Here is a 24132-nt window from a genome sequence, read left to right as displayed (position 1 = left end):
CACCCTATCAAGATCCCACCTATCCGCTTCCCTTCTGACAAGCCAGAGCCGTAATCCTGGGTAGGAGCTGATGTTCGATTGACTCCCTAGCATCAAATGAATGCATTTGTCACTGCATTGGCGGTTTCGGTTCGAGTCTCTCTGCCTGGTTCGTCTACGTGGTGAATCATAATCGTTTTGTTGGCATCTTGAGAATTCTTCACGTTCACCAGGTGCTCCTGGACAAACTCTTGCAACTCGAGGTGGCCAGTCTGCTTCCTCTCGGGGACCTCCCCATCTTCTTTATAGAACGTCTTGCTTCCTCTAAATGCGATCTGAAGGTACTTCTCTCTCTCGGGTTCGTCGCCACCGAAAATGCTAAGCAACCCGGCAGTCTTGAGCAGGATCATATTAAGAATGATCCTGCACATCCTACCGTTTCCGTCGCCAAAGGGATGGATGCATACAAAACGGTGGCAGTAAATGGCAGCCAGCGGTATGGCAGGAAGATCCTCGTCCAAAAGGGGCATGTACATGTCGCCCTTCATGTTCATGGCTAGCGCCTGCATATATTTGGGCACGGCTTCGGGTCGGATGAAGAGGGCCGCCTTCTTCTGGTCTCCGTGTCGCGCTCCCACGAGCCAGGTGCGGTACTTGCCTGGCGATCCTGCTTGCTCTGCATCCAAGACGTTGCCGGCGCAAAGAACCACGTGGATCTGATTGATAAAGGCTTCGAGGCCCTCACATGTAAAACCAGATTGGTCCAGAACGAAGTGCTCAAATGCATACAGGAGAGCGTGAGCGTGGTTGATGACTTCCTGTCGGCTTTGTGTCACATTTGTAGCTGATGCAGGGCGGTTCAAAGACTTGAGGGCTTCTTCTGACTTTGTGTACTCATCTCCAGAGACGGTGGCTGATACGGTCTGTCCGGCGAATATCTTCTGGCATATCTCGTTGGTAATCGCGGAAGTCGATCCAGCCTGCTCAATAAAGTTGGAGCTGTAGATGAGTCTAGCCATGTGAGGTTGAAGGACTTCCCAAAGGTCCCATTCTTGGAGTCGTGCAAGAGAGTAAGACATTTTGGGTGCTGTGGGAGAGTTGGACATCTTAGGTACTGTGAAAGCCTGACGAGTTTGGAGTTCGATATAATTTGGTGTGAATGCAGTACTTTGTGAAAATGAGGTGCAGGAAGTGTCGGTAGTAATCTTGAGTTATGAGTTGATGGACGTTTGAGCTACACTCTAGCTCTTTACATATAATAATTGCTTAGGGGTCTGCTTGGAAACACATATCGGAGATGGGCTTTTCTCCCTTTGTCGGCGAGCGAGCCCCAGCTACTGGAGATAAAGTTCCATGCAACCACAATTGTCACATACTTTCATCAGAAGATTCAAATAAATAATATTAGGTCCTGCTCATATAGGGCTCGCGTGGTCTGGTTCATAGCACTCCGTAAGTCCACCCAGAGAATTTCTTATATTTAATAGTCGCATTTCCAAACCGTCTAGCTAACTTTTGGCGTCCACCTCGTCCTGTCTTGATATCTTCAACCTTCTTCGTTAGCCACATCTGTCCATGCTTCATCCAGGGCGTAGTTGACGGTTGCATGAATCAAGTTTTATATGGGAAGGGTTTCAACTATCTAAGCTATTGGTTACCCAAGTTGCCTCGGGATTTCAAAGGTACACGAAACCCACGATAACTATTTCTATAATAGTATATTCGATGATCGTCTTTAGGACCACAAGTATCCCAACGTGTTCCCTCATGATCAGGCTGCATCCAAGCACCCGAAGCCAAAGGGGATGCATACCAACTCGACTTGCAACTCATGATACCCATAAGTCTCGACGTGCATCGAGACTAAATCAGCTTATACACATCAGTAGGTAGCGTAATATAACCCTCTACAGAGTAAAACATGGAACAGATCTTGAAAGAAGAACAGTTCGAGGTAGGAGACAGGGTTTGTGGTAACAAAACGAGGAGGCTGGTGCCGATGGTCGACAGGCTTGTTGTCTACCGACGTCTTCGAACAGATGAGCAGATGGCAAATACCACCTGCAAGAATTCGCTCATCACATATGACGATCCTGGCTGTCTTGTCTCTTAGAGTGATGGTATTACCAGTAAAGGATACAATCCCCCAAGGATATCAAGAACCCAAATACCCACTATCAGTTCAATTGGGAGGTCACGATTTCTCCCAGCACGGGGTCAAGGGGCGGGGAAACGTTGGGCCTATGGTGATCCGCCAGTGAACTTGAAGACAGTAGTATATGCGGCTCTTGATTGGCTATTCGATACACCATCCTACCCTTGCTGACATATCTCATCCAAGCCGTCCTGGTTTGTAAGTGATCGAGGTTCACCATCTAGGTAAACAAAGCCCACCCTAAGGCTCACCGATCAGGTTCAATTCGTAACAACCAAAACTCATGGAGGTCGGAGGTTGGTCCATTCGACTTGTATTGGAGGCTATAACTCGTCTATTCGAAACGACGATCGGACATATCCTAGCATGGGTCATCTATGCTGGCGGCCTGTAATTCATACCGTCTAGCCGTTGTGCCTTTTCAAGAACTCAAGGGCATACCTAAAGGCAATCAGGTACACTAATAGCGGCAATTTTGGACGACAGAATAGGGAATTTGAATAACCCCTTCCTTGCATATATATTGCCTTCCCCTCCCCGTAACACCGAACGATGCGATGTCCGTGATTATTGCTCCCGTGGCCAGGACGTCGTGTTGTCCGGCCCGATCAGTAGTTGCCTTGGCCCACTTTGTTGGACATTTCCTTTTCTATCTGCTTTTCCTTACCATCCGAGCTGTCGAGCCTGTTCAAACAACAAGTTATTGTCATTCTCCATGGCATTAATAGAATGGCTTCACCCAGTTATTCAGTACGTATAGATGAGCCTGTGGCCGTCAAATTGGTCAGGGCCGGGACGCCCATTGATTCGCAAGCGAACTCGCAGCTACTCTCCAAGCTCCCGCGCGAAGTCCGGGACCAAATATGGCAGCAGGCGTTCCAAGCTGACGAAGACTTTGCCTGCCCGTACCCGATCGACAAAGCCCACGTCAGGCCCGGTCAGGCGGCCCGGCTACGCATCGATTTGGCCTTGTTGCTAACCTGTCGTGCCATCTACCTCGAGACCTACCTCGTGCCCTTCCGGGAGAACGTGGTGGAGATCTACGCCGGGAACGAGCGTGACGTCCCGACCGAGAAGGAACCATTCCGATGGGCCCATTGCGCACTGCCGTACTACGAGCCCATCAGCAGGCTGCGTTCGTGCAGTTGACCAAAGTGTCGATCCATTACCAGCAGAACCTATTAGAGGACATCAGTAAGTCAGTCAAAGATGACACAGTAAAAGCTGATACTGATCTGGCAGTATCAAAGGTCATCTTAGAAGAATTGGGAGGATGATGGGGTCAAACGAGCGGCACGAATCGCGTTTCCTGGGGATGAACCTGACCGCCACTGGCGTCAATTGCCGGTGGTTTGGGGCGAGAAGCTCGCCGACATATCTTGGCCTGAGGGGGCTCCGGCGCAAGAGATCGACTTCATGTCATCGTTGTGTATCGGCCAAAAGATCACCCAATTAACTTTCCGTTTGGGCATGAGTGATTGGTGGGCCTGGACAGCGGCGCCGGCAGTCGACGACTCCTAGCGGCCAGATCAGTGCTTGCGCCTTGAGCCTATGCATACTGGGACCGCCGACGTAGACGACGACTGCTCCATGCTCCAGGGCTATTTAGCACGGAAGAACGGCGACGAGCCCGAATTCGGATTTTGCGAACATAAGAAGGCCCGCTGCTGGGGCAATGCCATACATCAGGTTTTCCCGGACCTCGAGAGGTTCGAGCTCGAGCTGGAGGCGCATGAGAAGAAAACATTGCAATTGGCTACCGTCGTTGAATGCGCCAAAATGTGGAAGTTCCCGCAGGACGATGGGTATGAATCGCACTGGGATCGCAACGAAACTTTGACGCATAGGTGGAAAGGGCCAATGAACCACTATGTCAGGTGCCCGTGGATGCACCAAGGTGTTACAACAAGTGACGAAAGCACACATAAGCCCGAACACACGGCATGGGCGGGCCCACGAGATTCCGTATGTTTTAATGGTGGCATAAGTCTCGTAGTCCGGCGCCCTGTGTACAGACGAGAGAAAGTACACAGAGAGCCAACTTCTTAGGTATATCTACACGCCTAAATACCTGGGCCGGATTTATACTTGGAAATTTTGATCTAGCAACCAATCTATTGCGGGGCTTGGCCGACGTTTTCTCTGTGTGGTAAAGCTAGACACTGCGGCGACTGCAGATGAGAGATCAAGCTGGTCCTAGGGGTGCGATGCCAATGATGTTATTCAGTTTTGAGGCCACGAAAGTCATCCCCATATGTTGTTAAACTTCGCTCTCAACCTCTTCGACGGTCGGAACTCTGTTCAACTTTATGCCTAGGAACTGAGCATAAATATGAACGGCATTCCACACGACTTTGACATCGTCGATCGATACGCCCAATCTCCGGATACCGCGAATGTGCCAGCGGGTCTCTTTAGGGAGGTTCTGGATCATGATGGCGGCCAGCACGATGATTTCGGTGCCCAGGTCATCGAGCACCTGGCGGTCGCTGAGGTAAAGGCCGTATGTAATGTTCTGGCTGATCCAGGCGAAGTCGCGGTGGTCGTCGAAAAGGGCGATGGTGCTGTTGGCGTCGCCAGTATAAATCTTGCTCATCCAGCTCATGCCGCGCTCCAGGTTGGCCGCGTCGCACTGCCAGCCCTCACGCGTCGCTACGGGGGTTGGGTCTTTGTCTTCGGGCCTCTCTTGGGCGTTGATGGCCATGATGGCCTCCAGGGGCTTGCAAACCCCGACGAGAGACACACACTTGATGAGCGCCTCCCGCAGCTCGCGGACTAGTGCTTGCCGCTGCGCCGGCGTCGAGAACTCGGGCTTGGCGATGAGGTACAGGTACAGCTGGTCGCTGAGCTCGGGGTCGTTGCCTCCCGCTAGGACTGCGATGGTAAGGAGGTACCAGCGGTTGGGGCCCAGGCCAGACAAGGACCAGGCGTCTTCGATGCTGCGGAAAATTACATGGACCTTTTGATGAACAGAAGAGGCAGAAGATGCGCTGCTTCCCTGAGTGGTTTCCATGCCTGCAGAATAATGCCTTCTATAAATACGTATCCTTCGTTTAACAAGCTTAACGGGTTTCCATATGTTGGGGGAAGGGCGCGGGGAAACCGAGTTTCGGAGCTCGTCTCAAACACCCCGCACATATGCAGAACATACGACCACAGGACATACATGATCCATGATGGAGTTTATCTTGGGACCTTGCTGCTTACTTCGCGCCAAGCTACGGGATATACCACGTAGCATGCTTTAAAATCCTCTTTCCTTGCGGTGTCTTGCAGTTGCCTCGCTCGAAGCTTGGTGGTGAATAGAGTACACCGAAATCCGAACGCCATAGTGACGCCGCCTGCTCTTGTGCTTGTAAGTCCTGCTCCTATTTAATATCCATATACCAACACGCATTTCTGAGGGGGTAAACTGAAAGCGGCCTCGAAAGCTGTTTGGGTTGGCCCACGCGTCACCAGGTGGCAAGACCGGTTTTGTTTTTTCTTTCTTTCTTTGCGACTACTCTAAGCTGCGACGATAAGCCCTGGTACATGTGTGACTTTCTAGGTCTGATATATTTCAGACTCGAGAATGCATCAGCTGCATCAGAGTCCAGGCCTCCTAGCAAAACTGTCTGGCCAGACCGTCATCATCACAGGCGCAGCAAGGGGTATTGGTGGTGCCGCCGCTGCCGCTTTCAACAAGCATGGAGCGAACGTAACCATTGCAGACCTGCCACAACTCCAAGAAACGGCCGAGGGTCTCATAAAATCGCTTGATCACCCGGAGAGGGCTGTCTTCATGGCAGCAAGTGTCATGCAGTGGAGTGAAATGGTCGATGTGTTCGACTGGACAGTCAACAAATTCGGCAGAGTAGACATGGTGGTAGCCAACGCCGGCATCATGGAGAGCTCGCCGGTCTTGGACATGCAGATTGATGAGCGTGGGAGACCAATGGAGTCGAAGGAGGCTCTAGACGTCTTCGACGTGAACTTGAGAGGGGCTCTGAATAGTGAGTTTGACATATAGCCTCTAGGTCATGTATATCACAAGCAGACTGGCATGCTTACCTATTTTCTCGTCCAGCCCTGAGGCTGGGACTACATTATGTCGGCAAGAATCCCTTGCGGGACGAGGATGGCGCTGGAGATGCTGGTTCTCGCGGCTCCGTCACCCTGGTTGCGTCTACATCCGGTTACTTTGGCTCGACTGGGAACGCGGCCTACGTCGCTTCCAAGCACGGCATGGTCGGTCTTCTCCGCGCCTCCCAGAAAAAGGCGGCAGCACTTGGCATCCGAGTGAACGCGGTTGCACCATGCCACACGCCGACGCACATAACGTCGGGGTTCGACAACGACGACATGGTCCAATCTGGATTAGAGATGAACACGCCAGAGATGGTCGGAGTAGCTATTGCCCATGCAGCGGTGGATGATATGCGGCGTGGGACAACGTGCTTGGTGAGTCCGCTTGCGGTATAGACATAGACGCCAGCTGCAACTAACTGCTGATCGACAGGTTGCTGGGAAATATCTTCGTGAATTGGAAGACACTAGGGAGTCACTGTTCCCCGAATGGCTAGGGAGCGATCTGACAGATGCGCTCTCCCAACACGGGCAGTATCTGAAGAGTATAGGAGGATACCGGTTGCCACCCAAGCCTTCGTAGTAGCATATCGGCAGACAGTGGTGGGTGGGGTGCTTCAATAGTTACCTAAGTATAGTAGTTGTGGGTTATGCATTTAAGCGTCCAATACTCCGTGCCCTGTAGTTAATCCATCTTGTTATCGTTATCGACCCATCCGTAGTGGAGAGCTACCCCCCTTCCCCCAACATCGCCCAATGTTGACCTGACTGACGCCATCATACGGGCAGCCTACCACCTACTGTCTACTCGCCTACACGCCCACTTGCCCGGCTGGGGGCTAAAACAGCCCGAGACCCTTGTCCTACGTCGCCAGCACCTCGAGTTTGTGCTGCAACCAAAGGGTCCATCCAGGCCTAGTCCCGCCTGTGGCATCGAGCGGCCAACCAACACCGAGTTTCGCGAGAACAGACAGAGCATACTAGAATCTCGCAGCAAAGCTTACTTACCGATTCGACCGACGCCGACACCGTACAAGTCGCCCTCGACACACTTGCGCAGATACGAAGTTGCGCAAACCCCTCCAGTGTATGCGTGTCGATATTCTGGCATGAAGCCTGGAGCTTCATATTGTCCGTCTGTCATCTGATGGTCCTGTCACTTCTTCATCTTCGGGACAGTCTGTCGTCCTCCACACATTTTCCCATCCCCATCCAAAAGTGCTTCAGCCTTGGGAACTATTTTGGCCGTGATCAGGCATAGATATACCAGCATTGTAATTCATTAGAGTAGAGGAAGCGGTAGCCCAGTGCCTCCACACCCCGACCAGCCTGAACCCAACGGTATACATCTACTTGATTAATTAGGCAGACTGTAGCTGATCGAGACCGTCGACCAAACTCGCCAGCTATCGATATACATCATCGGGCATCCTGCCAAAATACCGAAGTCCTCCCCTCACCGCCGACGACGGTCTGTACGGCTTCTATACTACGGACACCCAACAAAGCTCTTCCACTTCGTCGATATCGAGGTGACGACTCTCGGCCTGAGTGCAGCACAGCACGTCGAGCGCAGCCTCCACGATGTTCTCAAACTTCACGGGCCAGTCGAAACGCCCTCGGAACGTGAACCTGAGCGGCCAGCGTAGCAATCCATGGGCAACTTCCGGCTCAGCATGGGGGTCATCTACCGGCACCTCCAAGACAGTGGCAAATGCGCAAGCCGAACGAGAAAAGAGACAGAGAGAACGTGATGCGTTAGCTGCAGCGAAGAAGCTCCAGCGAGTTTGGAGGGGTCACCGTTCCCGCCGGACCACAAGGAAAGAGCGTCGGCAGCAATGGGATCAGCTGTACCACAACACCGAGAGTGTCGACGTACCTATGGACGATGGCGACGCTGTGGCTAACCCTGAGCGTGCTTGTGAGGCGCTCCCACTGCTGCTGTCCCTCTTCGACCCGTCGCTCTCCCAAGACCAACGTAGACTTGATCAGTTCCTACATGACTTTACGAGTGAGAGTTGGAAACCGTATAGTCACCAGTACAACCGACTTGCAGCTCTTCTAGTAACAGCATTGGAAAGGTCTGCCTTCACAACCTCCAACTAGATGATGAACATTGCTAACCAATGCACGCAGACGACCGTTGAATCTGTCCCAGGGCCCATTTACTCTACTAGTGCGCCTAGTAGTGGAAGAACCCAGATCAATAGTTGCCTTTGAAGATCGATATTATAAACTCCTGGCTTCATACTGTGAGAATGCAGCCAATGACGCGAATCACGATGGCCAGGCGTTGTTAGCAGAGGCTGTTACTGCTCCGCTGGATCACCACAAGCCAACATACTCACAGGCCTACACAACATTTGCCTTCAACTTTCTCACATGTTCCAACATTGCGTTCCTGCAAAAGGAAACCCAATGTTATTGCTCAGCGGCTGGACCTGGAAACATTGTCTCGGACCATTATCAGTGGTTCGGGGGATCTTGGTACTGCCGAGGCTTCCCCACAGCATTCAAAGGATGAACTACTCTGGCTGCTGGCACACTTCATTGCACTCAATCGTGCCCTGTCCATTGCCCAAGGTTCCGTCTATCTTGAAGCTCTGTATGAGCAGCTTTGCCCCCTCGTCGACGACATTCGGATACGATCAGCACCACAGCCTGCAGAGGACGGGGCCGAAAGCTCTGACGATGAGGATGAGTCGGCCATCAGAAAAGCCAATCCTTTGCCTGCATATGTGCTGCACCAATTAGAGTTCTTGGTCAATGAGAATGGCATCGGTAAGCTTCTCAATAGATTTACTTCGTAAGTAGTTGCTCTTCTCCTTTGACACTGCCATATTTACTGACAAATCAGTAGCACCGCTGCTTCGTCTGCCCGTTTGTCAGAAGATGCAAGCGTACTGGCTGGATACACCCTACTTCTGCTGCGATGTTTCCCGGCCCAGAGAGATGATATAAGGATGCGCTTATTTCAGGGTGACGTACGCACTCAAGGACTTAGTGACGCTGTCTACCTTCCGTCCGTCAAGTTCTTATGGCTCGCTGTATCAAAAACCGACGTGTTCACGACCATTTCACAGCCTAAGAGCAAAGTAACGTCATCAACCATTATATCTCTACTACGGCCAGAACCCTCCCGAGACCAAGAGTGGAGAATAGTTCTTCTATTTCTTGAGCTATACAACTTTCTTCTACGAGTTACCGATGACGACGACTTTCTTGTGGACGAGCGTAATGTTGTAGCGAACCAAAGCCCAGCCGTGAGAAGGATCAGAGCAAGTGGTCTCAGTCTCTCGGAACTTGAGTTGCTTGTCACTTTTCTCAAGAACCTATCCTTTACTTTATATCATAACCTCAAGGACGTGATGCCGCGCGACCGTTCACGGCCGGCACTGGGCGCTTTGCTGGGTGTCGGTTCTGCCACATCCACTCGCAACATCTCCGAGCAGGTCAACACGCCTTCATTTGCAGGCATACTAGGACTTGATGCCTTGTCTCTGAGAGGTTGCGCAACAACAACAATGCAGTCGCTGTACGAGCGTGACTCTCGGCGGCCGTTCTTGCCCATTGGATTTTGGCTCATGACCTCTAAATTTGACATGGAAGGCTTCATCTCTGCTGTTGTTCTCGAAGAGCAGCAATCCCAAAATGCCGAAGACGACGAAGACATGAGTGACTCGGATATCAGCCCGCTGGATAATCATACCTCGGCAGGGCAGAGACTATCCCGTGCCGCCCAGATCGAGAGACAACGCCAGCTGCAACGAGTCCACCGAGAGCAACTACTTTCTCAGCTTGGACCGAAACTAGAAATCCTTCGAAACATGCCCTTCGCCATCCCCTTCGATGTTCGGGTGAAGATCTTCCGGCAGTTTGTCGACATCGACAAGTTGAAGCGAAGAAACGGGCTTATTGATCCAGACCAGTGGCGCCTGGGGCTTCTTAATGGAGCGTTTGGCGCACCACATCAAACTGGACGAGACGTCCTCGGTCGCCATACGGCTCGCATCAAACGTGGTCAGCTCTTTGCGGACGCTTATGAGCAGTTCTACAATTTGGGCGAAGGCCTGAAGGAGCCCATCCAAATCACATTCGTGGACCAATTTGACCAACCAGAAGCTGGCATCGACGGTGGCGGCGTCACCAAAGAATTCTTGACCAGCATCACATCCGAAGCTTTCAACCCTGGCGACGAAGGTCCACGTCTGTTTGTCACGAACAGTCAGAACTTGTTACATCCCAACCCAGCTGCCTTTGATGAGCTGTCCGAGGGCCTTACCTCGGTGGGTGTTCCCAAGTCCGACTGGGCTCCAAGAATAACGGAGCTGGCACAACAGTATGAGTTCCTTGGTCGCGTCGTCGGCAAGTGTATGTACGAAGGCATCCTCGTCGATATTGCATTTGCCCCGTTCTTCCTACTTCGATGGCCCACGGCGGGTCAGAGCACCTCAGACTTCCGGTCCAGTCTCAATGATCTGAGAGATCTAGACCCTGAATTATACAACGGCTTGATGAGTCTTAAGAACTACCCCGGCGACGTGTCGGACCTTTCATTAGATTTCACCATTACCGACCAGGTCACAAACCCCTACACAGGCCAATCACGGAACATGGTGCGGCTCCTCCGCAAGGACGGCGACAAAATACCCGTCACCAACAAGGACCGCGTGCTGTATATATCGTATGTGGTGCACCACCGGCTGGTGGCCCAGTCGCTGCGCCAAACCAAAGCCTTCCTGCGGGGGCTCAGCACCATCATCAACCCGTCCTGGCTCTCCATGTTCAACCAGTCCGAACTCCAACGCCTCGTGGGCGGCGACAGCACAGAGATTGACATTGTGGATTTGCGCGCCAACACCCAGTACTCGGGCGTATACGCTATTGGCGACGATGGCGAGGAGCACGAGACCGTCAAGATGTTTTGGGACGTCATGAAGGAGCTTGCCGACTCGGAACGCCGCGCCCTTCTGAAGTACGTCACTTCTACTCCGCGAGCGCCCCTATTGGGCTTCTCCCAGCTCAGTCCCCGGTTCAGCATCCGCGACGGCGGCGATGATGAGACACGACTACCGAGTACCAGCACTTGCGTCAACCTGCTTAAGCTGCCCCGCTACAAGGATGCAAAGACGCTTAAGAAGAAGCTGGTCTATGCTATCCAGTCCGGGGCTGGGTTTGACCTGAGTTAAAGAAGGGGAGGGTGAGGCAAGGAGACGACGAGCAAATCAAATCATATAGGAGGGGCAGGGGTCTTTATTGACGACCGGAGGAAAGTTTGAATTTCTAACAGTGTGTCTGTCTGTCAGTTGTTGTTTTGTCTTTGCTACTTGATAATGATGATGATGATCGACGATGGACTCCGGGAACGGGTGGTATCAGTATGCTTTTGAGTATAGTCCCTTGCCCCCTTACCACACGATAGAATCTTGGTTGAAGCTAGGCGATCCCCCCTGGAAGTAAGCAACCTTGGATATGATTGTTCACACCGTTGATCGACGATGATGAAACTCCCAACGACCTTTATGAGAAATAGAATAGGCTGCCTATCAATACTACAATTAACGTATAATAAATCCCCTTCTTCCCGGTTCCCTATGTTTTATGTTGTTGCCCTTGAGAACCTCATATAATCGTTTCATTCCGAAGTCGTTTGTACTTGTAGTATCTCCCCACGCCGGGGGTGAGGGGCCATATAGGTTGTGTGATGCAGGAAAGCTGCAGTCCTACCAAGTGCAGTTGGGGTTTGTACCATGTCGAATCCGAGATAGGCAAGTCACTTGCGTCCAAATACTACCCTCACGTCTAGACTGCTGTCCCAGCCGCTCCTCAACTGTAAACGGGCCCGTACAGGCTCCTCGGGCTCCAAGATGTGTACCGGTAGGACTCGGTCGTTCTTCTTGGGGACCCGAAGTCGATCGCCACTGAGAGGTCTCAGGTCAAACTGGAGAACCACCATGATGACAAAAGCTTGGATCTGATTCATGGCAAAGTACCTGCCGGGGCACAGCGTCTTGCCTCCCCAAATGCGCGGAACCCGTTTTGCTTCGCCGCCGTCTTCTCGTTGTTATTGGGCTGGAGAAAGCGTTTTGGGTGGAAGCCGGTTACGTTGTCGCCCCACAACGACGCATCCGAGTGCATGACACCGCCGGCGATCTGAACGACGGACCCTTTCGCCAGGAACCATGTGTCGGCCAGTAAAGTGTCTTCTTTCACAACCCGAATGCTGTTGTTGTCCGAGCCAAGGCGTAGACATTCTTGGTAGACTGCTGACAGTGTCGGGCACTCGAACCCAGCGCCAGATCGCGCAACCTCCGCGGCCGATACTGAAGACTTCCTACCGGTTCTTATTGTTTCGCGATCGCACCATTTGAGGGTCATAACACTCTCGATCTCCGTACGTACTTGAGAAAGGAGGCTCGCATCGGCGTAAATCTGCAGAAGGACCCAGAAGGTTGTCGTGGTCACATTGACGATGCCAGCGAAGAGAAAGCTTAACTCGGACCGCGCAACCTCGCGCAATTTCCAGCCGTGCTCAAGAGCAGTCTTAATTCGTTCCCGAATGAGGGAGATGCGCCCTCCTTCCAGTCGCCCTCCTCTAAGTAATTAGCCAGGGCAGCCACCAGCCTCTCACGTCCACGGTAGGCCTTGCAAGCTGTAAGGGAAGGCCACACATTCACGAGCAGCATGCCCACGCCGTGGTCGAAGTCCCAGAATGCCCGTTCCAACTCGGGGTCTTGTGAAACCGGGTTGCGATTGCCGTAAAAGTGCGAGGCGGTAGCCAAGGTGACGATATGTCGAACCCATTCTAGCAGGTCCACTTCCTTGTAGGCCTTGTAATGTACCATGTAGGCTTTCTCACTGTCGACGTGGGACTTGATGGCAGGAACAGAGTTACGACTGAGCGAATCCAGATTATCGCCTGGCTTCATTCTTTTAGCGACCAAATCCTGGATATCTGCAAGGAAACCCCGCCTTTCCCCCGGGTTTGGGTCCAGATGCCTCCGTGTAATGGCGACGGTGGCCCTATCAAGTCCCAAGACCCGTTTGGTGACATCGGGAATGATAGGTGTGAAGGAGAGGGTCTTGCAGCGCTGGGCCGCGGCAGCGAGGAGCGGATCGGTCACGACATACATGCGTGAGCCGGGCATGGGCAGAGTGAAGATAGAGGTATGCTTTTCACGCAGGCCGGTTTGCTTGAGATAGCGGCTGCCGTAGAACAGCATGCCTAGAAGATGACCAATGTATGGAATTGTGGGCGTAATTGTGGGCGGCTCTCGAGAAGACGGCGGAGGTTGGAGATATTGCCAGAGGACGATTGCGATGAAGGATATGGCAAATGCGTTGGCGTAGGGCAACAACATCGTGGTTTCGGTGAACAGCTCCATTGCCTCTATGTAGATAGTGCCTGATCCCAAGAGCCCAGGAATTGGAATTCCTAGCTTTGGAGAGGGTCTGGAGTTGGAGAGTGTGTTTCACAGCTTTGAGTGTCTGTCTGTCTGCCTGTCTGCCTGTCTGCCTTGCCTAGCCGGTGCTTTCATCAACATGAGGCAGGCCCGGCCAATGACTCCTTCTGGTACGCAGGCGATGTCCAGTGAGGGGTGACCCGATCCCTGGCCAATCAACCGCCAATTCCACTTACATGGCTCTCTCCTCCATCCGCACTTTCCCTCATGGCCAAGAATGGCAAGATACACTAATCAGTACCCGTTGGTTTCGCAGCCTTCTGGTAAATCGAGCAGATCGGCAGTAGTAAAATCTTCATTGCCCATACGTTGCTGGCCTATGAGTAGCACAGGTGTGCAAATTACAGCAGCTAAATATTCAGGGGCAAGATCCTTTTTTTTGACGAACGTTCTCGCTTCTTCGATAACTCATTCTCATTCTGATTGCTTTCTTTCAAGAACAATGTCGATTCTTTCCTGCTTTTTGCTCAACCAGAGCTTGTCTGGCTGAGCTAATGTGCGGCTCGCTTGTGTGCTGCCATGACCACGTGCAGGAACTGGGTCCTGAGTGAGTACGAGGATGAGCGACTGGGCCGTTGAAGACGAAGTATTACCTCGAGGAGTGGAAATTGTATTGGCAATAGGGCAAGAGCAGCGGCAGGGTACAAGGGTTGGGCTCGTCTCGGTGATGGCGTTTAGCTTGGCCGGCGTGAGAGCCTTCCCTTCTGCTTTATCTGGGAATTGGCTATTGTAGAGCCCTTCACGACCTAATAATCTTCCTTGACTCAATATGTAGTGAAAGATCAGACTCCAGGGCAGGAGGCTAGGCGGCTTGAGCAGCAAACCCGCTGATGTTGATTTGTCACTGCACAGCAATATCCTTTGTAAAGTCTACGAACCCTCCAAAAGGGATTGGTTCGTGAGCACCTCTGATCTTCTGCCTGATTTTGACTTCAATATATCTTGGCCAAACTAACCAACAGCTGCCTAAGTGTTTTGGGTTTGTGTTTGAAATCCTCTCAGCTGTCCAGGCGTAACAAGGGTGGATGCCATCAATACTGCACGATATACTGTTCGGTGCAGTCATCCCTCTGCTACGTTGATTGGACGGGGAAATCGCCTGCGAACTGTATGTGCTCATCAAGTCTGTGGCGATCTCGGGCAGACTGGGGCATATAATCCACTTGTACCCTGTTCGATTGCGTGCGCATTTCTGGGACCCTTTGGCTGCTACTGATGTCGGACAGGGAGAACCCGTCGCCAGTCTCGAGGATACTCGCGAGGCCCCTGCGGCATGCGTACAGTGGCTTTGAAACCGCCGCGTGAGGTCGCTTGCGAAGGTAGTCAGCATCTTCCCGGAGGCTCATCTCCACTAGCTCGCCCGCCAATCCAGCATATAGGGTGGGGGACGTGTCAGATGGCTTGGCGAGGGAGTAGACTGGGGACGACCTAGCCGTCACCATGGGCAAGTACACCGTGTAGTTGGGTCGGTAATAGCAGTCCCTGGAAAGCGCGTGCCATCTGCATTCGTGTCCTGTCATGTAGTCACAGCAACTGCGCTCGGGATGAGAGGGCGGCTTGATCAAGGTGGGGGGCCGCGGCGATGGATATGGCGGTTCACTGCTGCACGGCAAAGATGCTGTGTGCAGATAGGACTTATTCCACCGGAAGTCGAAGATCTTGACATTGTTCGATCGAGCATTACCCGCGATAAACCGTTCTGTGCCGTACGATAATAGAGCGCCGCTGGGCGTCATGACTTCGAAGTTGTCTTGGTAGATGGTATCAATAGGCGATGGCGAGCGCATATCCTGAAGACGGATAGTGCCGTCTTCGTATGAGCTTAAGATGACGTTTCCTTTTCCGCCAGCGATTGAAGCAGTATCAATGGGGAGCAGCCCTCTAACAGTGGCATTGGCCCAGCCCTTGAGTGCATAAGAGTCTGTGGCACGAGCTGAAGGTAGTATCTTTGATGCTGCATCCAGTCGCGGGCCAGTGGGTGATAAAGTCAGGTACCGCAGGGGCTGCGTGCTGCTAGTCAATCCAAGGGCAATTCCCTCATTTGCTGTGAAGCGCATACAACGTATGGTTTTGAAAGGTTTCGAGCCTTCGATAGTGTGCACGTTGAACACATCCTTTGGCATGACGTTGATGCCTGCTCCCTCGTTGTCTTCGGTATTGCCGAGCTTATAAGCCTCGCAAGGGTCAACAGCGTACAAGAGGACATTGTCCTTCGTGATTGCACCTAGGGTACGTGTCTTTTGGCAAAAATCGAGTGCCTGGATCTCGTTCTGTGTGTAATTGTCCTTCACATCTTCGTTGACGGAAGGCTGAAAAGTCATGCGTGTACGTCCAAATTGGGCAGGGTCAAGTGAGAGAAGACGAAGGTCGCCGCTGGCTCTTCCCACCACGACATTGGGCTCGGCTTCCTGGTCCAGTATTGATATCGAAGTGACATCATCCTTTCCAGGTTGGAATCCGTCCTGGGAGCCCGCCAGAGTATGCCAGACTTCGGATTGGGGGGTGTTTGCTGATGTGTTTCGATAACGCGCGACGATATCCTCCCCAGCGCCCCAGACCACCGTCTCTTGCTCGGAATTCCCTTGTTGGCGGCAAGATGCATCCACTATGATCTGGCATGGGAAGGTCTGGGTACGCTGTGCTGGCCTGAAGTGCCTCCGGTCTGCCCCATCTCGGGTACTTCTTTGCTGCTCTTTGTGCGGAACGAGGGAGTCGACAGTCAAAGCATGCCTTTCCCCAAGCCCGGGATTGCCACGTCAAGTTCTTTGCCAGTACATGCCATTCATCATCCGATAGGCTTTGAGGGAGACGAAGGGTGTTGAAACGGCTTCTCACGAAGTTTCGCCAGCCGTCGACCTTGACCACTTCACGAAGTCTTCGACAGGCAATGCCAAGATAGGCGACACTTCTCGCTGTGTTGAGATGGCGAAGAATGATTAGTAGGATATCCAAGGGTAGACTGTCGAGCCGTGTGGGCTCGTTGATGGTCAGAAATTCCATTTTAGACAAGGTGTCGCTGGTATGGGATACCTAGAGAATCCGTCCGATTTTGTCCACTGATGTTTGTTGAGTTAATCGGGTGTGGGAGTTGGGGAGGCGTCGGAACATAACCCGTCCTTGGAGGGCAATATAGGCAACCGTCGCTGTTTCAAACCCCCAGCCCCATGCCAATACTCTCTTCAGGGTTGAGTCATCAACGGACGACTGTGGACGCGAAACGCTGGCTGAAATCCGAGTCATCCAGGGTGGATCAGAGAATTGACATCATGGCTGCGGCTGAATTTTTGGCCCCGGCGAAATGGCGATTTAGCGGTGCAAGCCTGACTTGACTGGTCCGGAGTCCACAGGCACCATCTATGCAACCTTCAATCCCATGTCAGCTCCAATGAGACCTATCTCCTTCCCGGTCTTGCGACATACTTCCCCCAATGTGCGAGAGCGTCTCCGATTCGGCCGTTGTGCCAAATGACGCTTGGCCTCTCTTCTCCGCGGCATCTCGAGTTCGTAGCAGCTACTTCGATCGCATTGTTCCATCAGTTCCATACATACCGGGATGGGCATCATCGACACCCACCCTTGCTTCCTATCCTACCTCAAAAAGACTTAGCTGGATTGATATTCTTCATTCTGAAAGCCTCAGGTCCACGTGTGTTGCTTGATCTTGTCGCGCCCTAGCAAGAGATCAAACCCCTCCGCGATGACGCCTGATATAGCCCATCTTCCACTGATCATAACCTTCTTGTCTTTATTGGCAGCTCTATCCGTATTCCGTCTCATACTGCACCCATTGATATTCTCGCCACTGGGCCATATCCCAAAAGCCCACTGGTCATGCGCCATCTCGCCGATCTGGATCCTCTGGGCCAGGTATAAAAGTAAAGAAAACAGGACCATAGGCGAAGCTCATAGCAAGTATGGCCCCATCGTCCGCCTAGCCCCCAACGAGGTCAGCATCAACGATATGGAGAGTGTGAAAACTGTCTACCAGGGCGGTTTCGATAAACACCAATGGTACTCCGTCTTCAGCAATTATGGGTGAGTACCTATGCACACTCTATGCAAGCTCCCGCAGGTAGAGTTCTGAGAAACAATCAGCGTACCAAATGTCTTCTCTTCGATCTACGCAAAGCATCATTCCATCAGAAAACGGATGGTATCCCATGTTTACTCCAAGTCGTATCTTCACTCGTCTGCTTCCCTTGCCGCTCAAGCCGACATTATCCTCAATGTGCGAGTACTTCCCGCGGTTGAAGGTGCTTCGCATGGGGGCAAGCATCCCGAGGGCTTGATGTGCATTCCTTTTTCAGCGCTGCAGCCATGGATTTCATCTCGGCCTATTGCTTTGGCATCAAGAATAGTTCCAACTTCGTCCAACAGAAGGCCTACCGCGACCACTGGCTGGGGCTGTACCGGGCACGTAAAGGATACAGTTTCTTCAACCAAGAGTTACCACGGCTCTCCAGATTCTTGAGCTTGGCCGGCATCCACTTGACACCTGCAAGAATAGATGCTGCGAATAGAGAGCTAGAGGTGTGGTGCGAAAAGCTATGCGCTGCCACTCTGGCCTCTCTTGAGAAAGAGGGCGACAACGCGCAGGGTTCAGCAGGCGATGCTGTCGTGATCCGCGCCTTGGTTTCAGGGTTAGATAAGGAGGAAAGGGCTAGAGGCAAAGAGTCTCCCATATTCAGCACTGCAATCTCTCAGAGAAACCTCACCATCTCCTCGGAGATATTCGATCATTTATTAGCCGGGCAGGAGACCACCGGAGTAGCTTTGACTTATCTATCATGGCATCTATCCCAGTCGCAGGATCTCCAACATCAATTGCGAGCGGAGCTTCTGTCCCTGGCACCGGCCATGAGCCTGGAGAGCGGCAAGGTCCAACTGCCCAACTCCGGGGAGCTAGACCGGCTGCCCTTGCTGCATGCTGTTCTTGTCGAGACAATCCGACTATACGCCCCCGCAGGCGGCCCGGAGCCGCGAGTAACACCCAGTCCATCTAGCCGGGTGGGACCCTATACACTTCCTGGTGATGTGCGCATTTCTGCTTCAGCGTACAATTTACACCGGGATGAGAAATATTTCCCGCGTGCCGGGACTTGGGATTACACAAGATGGCTTCATAGCGATGTCGACGAGGAGCGACGAAGAGATGTTAATCGTCAGTTCTGGGGATTCTCCAGCGGTGGGCGGATGTGTCTTGGCTCGAACTTCGCGATGCACGGTACGTAAACGAACAAGTCGTCTTTTCATGGGAGTCGAAATGAGCGTTGGGGCAAGCTGACGCAGCTGGTGCAGAGATGAAGTTGCTTGCCGCATCCATATACACCAACTATACTAGCCATATCGTCGACGATGAGGGCATTGAGCCCACAGACGGCTACACAAGTCACCCTATCAGCGGGCAGCTCTGGCTGCGCTTTGACAGAATCGAAGCCCGTGAAGAAGCAGCCGGCCGTCGGACACTCCACTAACCGAGAGATATGGGGGACCTGGGGAAATGCCCGACGATCCTTCCATCAGTTCGCTTTTTGGGTGGGTGCAGTTCCCCGGTCTATGTACATACATACGGCCCAGCCCAGAAACCAAGCGAGTCAGATTCAGGTTCCAACTCGGCACGACCAATTGACTGTCAGAGATGTGAAAATCGCAGATATCGAAGGTGGTTCTAGCTCCAGATCCTGGCCATTATGTAGGTGTAATATAATAGATTTGCTGTGGCATTCACGGGCATGCATGAGTAAGCTTGTTTGGCTAGCGATGTCTGATTCGAACGGTTTGGCATGTGAAAGTCAGGGCCCTGGAACCACAACCGACAGGCCAAAAGATGGCCGGCCACTTGGACAGCGAGACAAATGACAAGCAAGCAGCAACCCAAGCACCAGGCTTACATAGATGGTAACTAGAAATTCAGCGGTGTCACAGGGCCACGCCTGACATGTGCCGCCCGAAGCTGCTGCTTGCAAGCCCCAGAGCCTCGGAGGTGCAATTCTGACATCAGCATGCCAGCAGAGGTGCTGGGGGTGCTGGGGGTGCTGGGGTGCTGCAATGCCGGACGGTTACTGCACTAATGTGATGTGACCCGCTTCCACCTCAGGTTCCGAGGTCCATTCGTATGATAGATAAGTGGTACAATGCCGGACCAATACAACACAACAACGTACAAATCAACCAGACTGAACGCAACATCTCCAACCCTCACTCTCGCATCGACCCCTACTGCGCATCTGCATCTAGTCTATCCATCGTGCCATACTCGCTGACGTCCGCCTGTATCCCCTATCCCTAGCTAGTAGACAAGATGGGTGGTAAGTAAACACTCGCTCCACCTGCACTGCCGGAAAGGCCATGAGGGAATCCCCTGGCTGACGAACTCGCATGGCGATTGACAGCTCTCGACCGCCTCCAGCAGATCTCCGGCCAGATCGGCGGTGCAAAGTCCGCAAAGGAGCGACTTCTGATCAAGAGCCCCGACGATGTAAGCTCTCCCCCATCTGCCTGCTTGCTACCCAACAACCTCGGCTCCCGCGCGCGGCTAGCTTCGCCCCTGGCCAGAAAGCTGACCTCCCGACCTCTTCTTCCTCCCAACCCAACAGATCGTCGTAACAGCATGTCTCCGCACAGCATTCACAAAGGGCGGCAAGGGCGGCTTCAAGGACACACACGCGTCCGACCTGATGGCTGGCGCCCTCAAGGGCCTCCTTGAACGCTCCAAGATTGACCCCTCGCTGGTCGAGGACGTGTGCGTGGGCGAGGTGCTGGCCCCTGGCGGCGGCGCCACCGAGATGCGCGCCGCTGCCCTCGTCGCGGGCTTCCCCGAGACCACCGCCGTGCGCACCCTGAACCGCCAGTGCTCGTCGGGTCTGCAGGCTTGCGCCGACGTCGCCAACCAGATCCGCGCTGGCATGATCGAGGTCGGTATTGGCGCAGGTGTTGAGAGCATGAGCTTGCACTACGGGTACGTCCACAACACACGCACACAAGACCCGTTGACTATTGAATGCATTTACACCACCTCCGCATGAGGCTATGTTTGCTAACCATCTCGCTCGCACAATAGTCCTGCCGCCGTCTCCGAATTCTCCGAATTGCTCGAGTCCGTCCCGGAAGCCGCCAACTGCAAGGTGCCCATGGGCGTCCTGTCTGAGAACATGGCCAACGACTACAAGATTGCGCGCGCGGATCAGGACGCCTTCGCGGCGTCATCGTACCAGAAGGCCGAGAAGGCGCAGAAGGCGGGTCTCTTCGACGAGGAGATCCACCCGCTGACGGTGAAGTGGGAGGACCCGAAGTCGGGCGAGACCAAGACAATCACGGTGGCCAAGGATGACGGCGTGCGGCCAGGCACCACCGCAGAGTCGCTCGGCAAGATGAAGGGCGCCTTTGCCCAGGGCGGTTCCATCCATGCCGGCAACGCGTCGCAGATCTCGGACGGCGCGGCGGCCGTGCTCATGATGAAGCGGTCGACGGCGGAGAAGCTGGGACAGCAGATCCTGGGCAAGTATGTGGCGGCGTCCATCGTGGGCGTGAAGCCGCTGCTCATGGGCCTGGGCCCCTGGCGCGCCATTCCCAAGGTGTTTGAGCTCACGGGCATCACCAAGGAGGACGTCGACATCTTCGAGATCAACGAGGCCTTCGCCAGTCAGTGCATCTACTGCGCCGACCAGCTCGGCCTGCCCCGCGAGAAGATCAACCCCAAGGGCGGCGCCATCGCCTTCGGCCACCCGCTCGGCTGCACCGGCGCCCGTCAGGTCAGCACCCTGCTCTACGAGCTGAGGCGGCGCGGCGAAAAGGTCGGCGTCACGAGTATGTGCATCGGTACCGGTATGGGTATGGCTGCCGTCTGGGTTGCCGAGTAAGGAAGGAAAACTGCCAATGGGAAATCATGAATAAGATGGATGCATGGGCTGCGGTCGTTTCGGAATCAGCATTATTGTTACGTTGGCATTGATTGTTATGGTATTCGCTTGTGGTACTGGGTAATACACCTGCTTCAGGCTTGGTTCACCTCTACATGGTCTTTTTGTATGAATTAAATGAGGAAAACCTTTGACATCGCCACTCTCATCACCATCCGTCCGTAAAAAGGTCCTCCATTTTATCTTTTCTAATCTTGACCACACAAATCATCAAAGCAAATTTCGACATTCATAACAAGAAAGGCTTTAACACAAGATCGTCCCACTCGCTCTACGAGCTACGAGAAGTTTTCAATATGATGGCCGACACCTTTCTCCTTAGCAAGCCGGATGATCTCGTTGCCGACAACGAGGTCCATGAGTCCCAGCCCCACGCTCTTGTAGATGACATTGCCCGACGTCAGCCACCGGGCTAGATGGTCCGGCTCGTTCTGGCTCTGGCTTTGGCTTTGCTTTCGCTGCTTGCTCGACCCCTGACTAGAAGAACGCCGGTGCTGCTGCTTGCTGAAGAGACTGGTGAAGCTGCTCGACCGCTTCGGACTCTGAGAGCCTGTGCCGCTGGCGCCTTCCAGGTTGGAGAAGGAGCCAGCCTCGGTCGAATTCCGCCCGTAGATGCTCGACATGGCCGAGCTTCCCGACTTGATGTCGAGCTTGTCCAGGTCGGACGATATGTCGGCCGTTGAGGAGGGCGTCGATGCCGGGGATGCCATCGAGACAATCGAGTCTTCTTCTTCTGCTGCTTTTCGAATCATGACTAACTCACCGAGCCTGTATCTTCTGTTAACTGTTGCCCCCTGTCCCCAGAAGGGTTCATGTGACTTACTCAACCATCTGGTTGGGCTGGACACCGGCTTCAATAATTTCACCCGCTTCCTTCATCGCACCGTCCAACGTGTCCACGACGACTACGCCCCCCTCAGTCGCGTGCTTGTGAAAATGGATGTGGCCGGCCCCGTGCGTACCCTTGATGGCCTGCTCGAGGACCTCGCGGGGAATCTCGCGCATCTCGGGCTTGTAACTGCCAATGGCAACGATGAGGCGGCCCTTACGGCGGCCGTTGGTGTTGGTCAGGATCGTCGGGTCAAAAGGGGTTCGTGGCTTGGAGTACAGCAATATATCACGTCGGCGGCTCGAACGTACTCCTTGGTGAGGCGCTCGTACTCGCCGTACGAAGGAGTCAATACGGAGAACCGCGTATCGGCCCATCCCTCGCGCCGGCGCGTCTCCGGGTCGACGGCGTAGAACTTGGCCAGGATGTCGCGCGCGCTGTCGCTGAACTGCCGGTTGATCACGTACACCTGCTTCACCTTCTCACCCCGCAGCAGCAGCGCCAGCCGCACGTGCCAGTACGCCTGCAGACCCGACCCGAACACGGTCAAGGTTTTCACGTGCTGCCGCTTCGTCAGCAGACACGAGGAAGCCAGCGCCGTCCGGAACGCCGTCAGTGTTTTGGCGTGTAAAAACCCTGTCGGAGCGCCTTGCGGCGAGAACACGGTCACGGAGCCCGTCGGTCTCAGGGCCGGCTGGTCTGGCGCGGTATTGCCTCCGGATAGTGTGACCACTGGGCAGTGGCAAGGGCGGGAGTGTCAGTTTGATGGACAGGTGTTATGGCTACTGCTACATAGCAAATTGCCTATGCGCATGACAAAACGGTTGAACTGAACTCACCTTTGACTGCATGGCCGTCCTCATTGATGCTCGGCATGAACAAGGTTGTCGCATTAGTCGCATCGGAATGCACTACCGTTCGCTCAGGCTGGTGGATCGAGCCGACATCAATGTTCTGCGTGCCGGTCGAGTATTCGCGCAGGGCGCCTCTCATGCGGTCGGCAAGCGCTTCGGTCTCGGAGCTCGTGAGAGACTCGAGGATGTTGCGGATGTCGTCATCGGAGAGCACCGTCAACGACATGGTAAAAATAGGATAGTGAGGCCTGCCGGTCGATAGCCTGATAAGTCCACCTTATTTCGCAATCCCTCCAAGTTTTATAAAAGCAACTAGACGCTATTTATCCGGTTGCTGTTCCTGCGAAGACGGGGTGAACACGATATCATCTCCTGATCGGCGGGTTGCGTGCAGGGGCTAGACTACTTATCCGGTCTCGGCGTTCGTCGGCGTTGGGGCCGGGCAAGCAATCACCCCCTCGAGGCTCCGGATCATACTGTTTTCAAATATCTCTCTAGCATGACCACAAATCCAGCAACATGTGATATCGGATATGCCTCTTGTCTACTCGGCGAGCCTTGGATTGTCGCGAATTGGGCACCCCTCCAGTTCACCACAGAACCCTGCATGCGTCTAACGGGCGGTCACGCGCGGGGTGGGGCCTGTTGAATTACTGATAAGTGAATAACGTTAGCTGAGCAATGAATGAGTTTGGTGTTAATTGGGGTTCGGACACGATAATGCCCCGGACACGGGTATAGCGTTGTTCCTTGCACTATCTGCTTTCTTTCTGTCTTCATAGTATAAGCCAAATCAGTGAGACGGTTCACCAATCAGACAATAACTCTGTAATGAGCTGTCTCGTCACTAAAGCCGAACACGGATCTA

The 24132-nt window shown here is 53.4% G+C and overlaps 11 protein-coding genes across 11 annotated transcripts; 5 read left to right on the top strand and 6 right to left on the bottom strand.

Moving 5' to 3' along the window:
• Positions 1-92: 92 nt before the first annotated feature.
• PG998_014041 (Fic-domain-containing protein) lies at positions 93-1058 on the bottom strand (the record flags this gene model as incomplete). Its single annotated transcript, XM_066880857.1, has 1 exon — positions 93-1058. One exon carries the CDS (start codon positions 1056-1058, stop codon positions 93-95), a length of 966 nt encoding a protein of 321 aa, XP_066724996.1.
• A 1805-nt stretch (positions 1059-2863) lies between these two features.
• PG998_014040 (uncharacterized protein) lies at positions 2864-3283 on the top strand (the record flags this gene model as incomplete). Its single annotated transcript, XM_066880856.1, has 1 exon — positions 2864-3283. The coding sequence occupies one exon, from the start codon at positions 2864-2866 to the stop codon at positions 3281-3283; it is 420 nt and encodes a 139-aa protein (XP_066724995.1).
• Positions 3284-4394: 1111 nt separating this feature from the next.
• PG998_014039 (uncharacterized protein) lies at positions 4395-5147 on the bottom strand (the record flags this gene model as incomplete). The annotated part of the gene is made up of 1 exon (XM_066880855.1): positions 4395-5147. One exon carries the CDS (start codon positions 5145-5147, stop codon positions 4395-4397), a length of 753 nt encoding a protein of 250 aa, XP_066724994.1.
• Positions 5148-5705: 558 nt separating this feature from the next.
• On the top strand, positions 5706-6782 carry PG998_014038 (uncharacterized protein; the record flags this gene model as incomplete). Its single annotated transcript, XM_066880854.1, has 3 exons — positions 5706-6126; positions 6201-6574; positions 6633-6782. 3 exons carry the CDS (start codon positions 5706-5708, stop codon positions 6780-6782), a joined length of 945 nt encoding a protein of 314 aa, XP_066724993.1.
• Positions 6783-7062: 280 nt separating this feature from the next.
• On the bottom strand, positions 7063-7327 carry PG998_014037 (uncharacterized protein; the record flags this gene model as incomplete). The annotated part of the gene is made up of 2 exons (XM_066880853.1): positions 7063-7179; positions 7208-7327. 2 exons carry the CDS (start codon positions 7325-7327, stop codon positions 7063-7065), a joined length of 237 nt encoding a protein of 78 aa, XP_066724992.1.
• A 456-nt stretch (positions 7328-7783) lies between these two features.
• PG998_014036 (HECT-domain-containing protein) lies at positions 7784-11388 on the top strand (the record flags this gene model as incomplete). The annotated part of the gene is given in 4 exon segments (XM_066880852.1): positions 7784-8280; positions 8336-8596; positions 8610-9005; positions 9057-11388. The coding sequence occupies 4 exon segments, from the start codon at positions 7784-7786 to the stop codon at positions 11386-11388; spliced, it is 3486 nt and encodes a 1161-aa protein (XP_066724991.1).
• Positions 11389-11972: 584 nt separating this feature from the next.
• Positions 11973-13855, bottom strand: PG998_014035 (uncharacterized protein; the record flags this gene model as incomplete). The annotated part of the gene is made up of 4 exons (XM_066880851.1): positions 11973-12192; positions 12234-12777; positions 12831-13651; positions 13839-13855. The coding sequence occupies 4 exons, from the start codon at positions 13853-13855 to the stop codon at positions 11973-11975; spliced, it is 1602 nt and encodes a 533-aa protein (XP_066724990.1).
• An 880-nt stretch (positions 13856-14735) lies between these two features.
• On the bottom strand, positions 14736-16662 carry PG998_014034 (uncharacterized protein; the record flags this gene model as incomplete). Its single annotated transcript, XM_066880850.1, has 2 exons — positions 14736-16171; positions 16224-16662. 2 exons carry the CDS (start codon positions 16660-16662, stop codon positions 14736-14738), a joined length of 1875 nt encoding a protein of 624 aa, XP_066724989.1.
• Positions 16663-17979: 1317 nt separating this feature from the next.
• On the top strand, positions 17980-19136 carry PG998_014033 (Cytochrome P450 monooxygenase cypX; the record flags this gene model as incomplete). The annotated part of the gene is made up of 2 exons (XM_066880849.1): positions 17980-18886; positions 18943-19136. The coding sequence occupies 2 exons, from the start codon at positions 17980-17982 to the stop codon at positions 19134-19136; spliced, it is 1101 nt and encodes a 366-aa protein (XP_066724988.1).
• An 827-nt stretch (positions 19137-19963) lies between these two features.
• PG998_014032 (Thiolase- N-terminal domain-containing protein) lies at positions 19964-21521 on the top strand (the record flags this gene model as incomplete). Its single annotated transcript, XM_066880848.1, has 4 exons — positions 19964-19970; positions 20055-20140; positions 20259-20620; positions 20723-21521. The coding sequence occupies 4 exons, from the start codon at positions 19964-19966 to the stop codon at positions 21519-21521; spliced, it is 1254 nt and encodes a 417-aa protein (XP_066724987.1).
• A 338-nt stretch (positions 21522-21859) lies between these two features.
• Positions 21860-23490, bottom strand: PG998_014031 (UbiD family decarboxylase; the record flags this gene model as incomplete). The annotated part of the gene is given in 4 exon segments (XM_066880847.1): positions 21860-22349; positions 22405-22710; positions 22722-23142; positions 23250-23490. The coding sequence occupies 4 exon segments, from the start codon at positions 23488-23490 to the stop codon at positions 21860-21862; spliced, it is 1458 nt and encodes a 485-aa protein (XP_066724986.1).
• Between the last annotated feature and the right edge of the window lie 642 nt (positions 23491-24132).

Source organism: Apiospora kogelbergensis, assembly GCF_038363985.1.
Source record: "Apiospora kogelbergensis strain CBS 113332 chromosome Unknown utg000009l_segment0_segment0, whole genome shotgun sequence".
Taxonomy (NCBI): Eukaryota; Fungi; Ascomycota; class Sordariomycetes; order Amphisphaeriales; family Apiosporaceae; genus Apiospora; species Apiospora kogelbergensis.
This window is presented reverse-complemented; position numbering and strand designations above follow the sequence as displayed.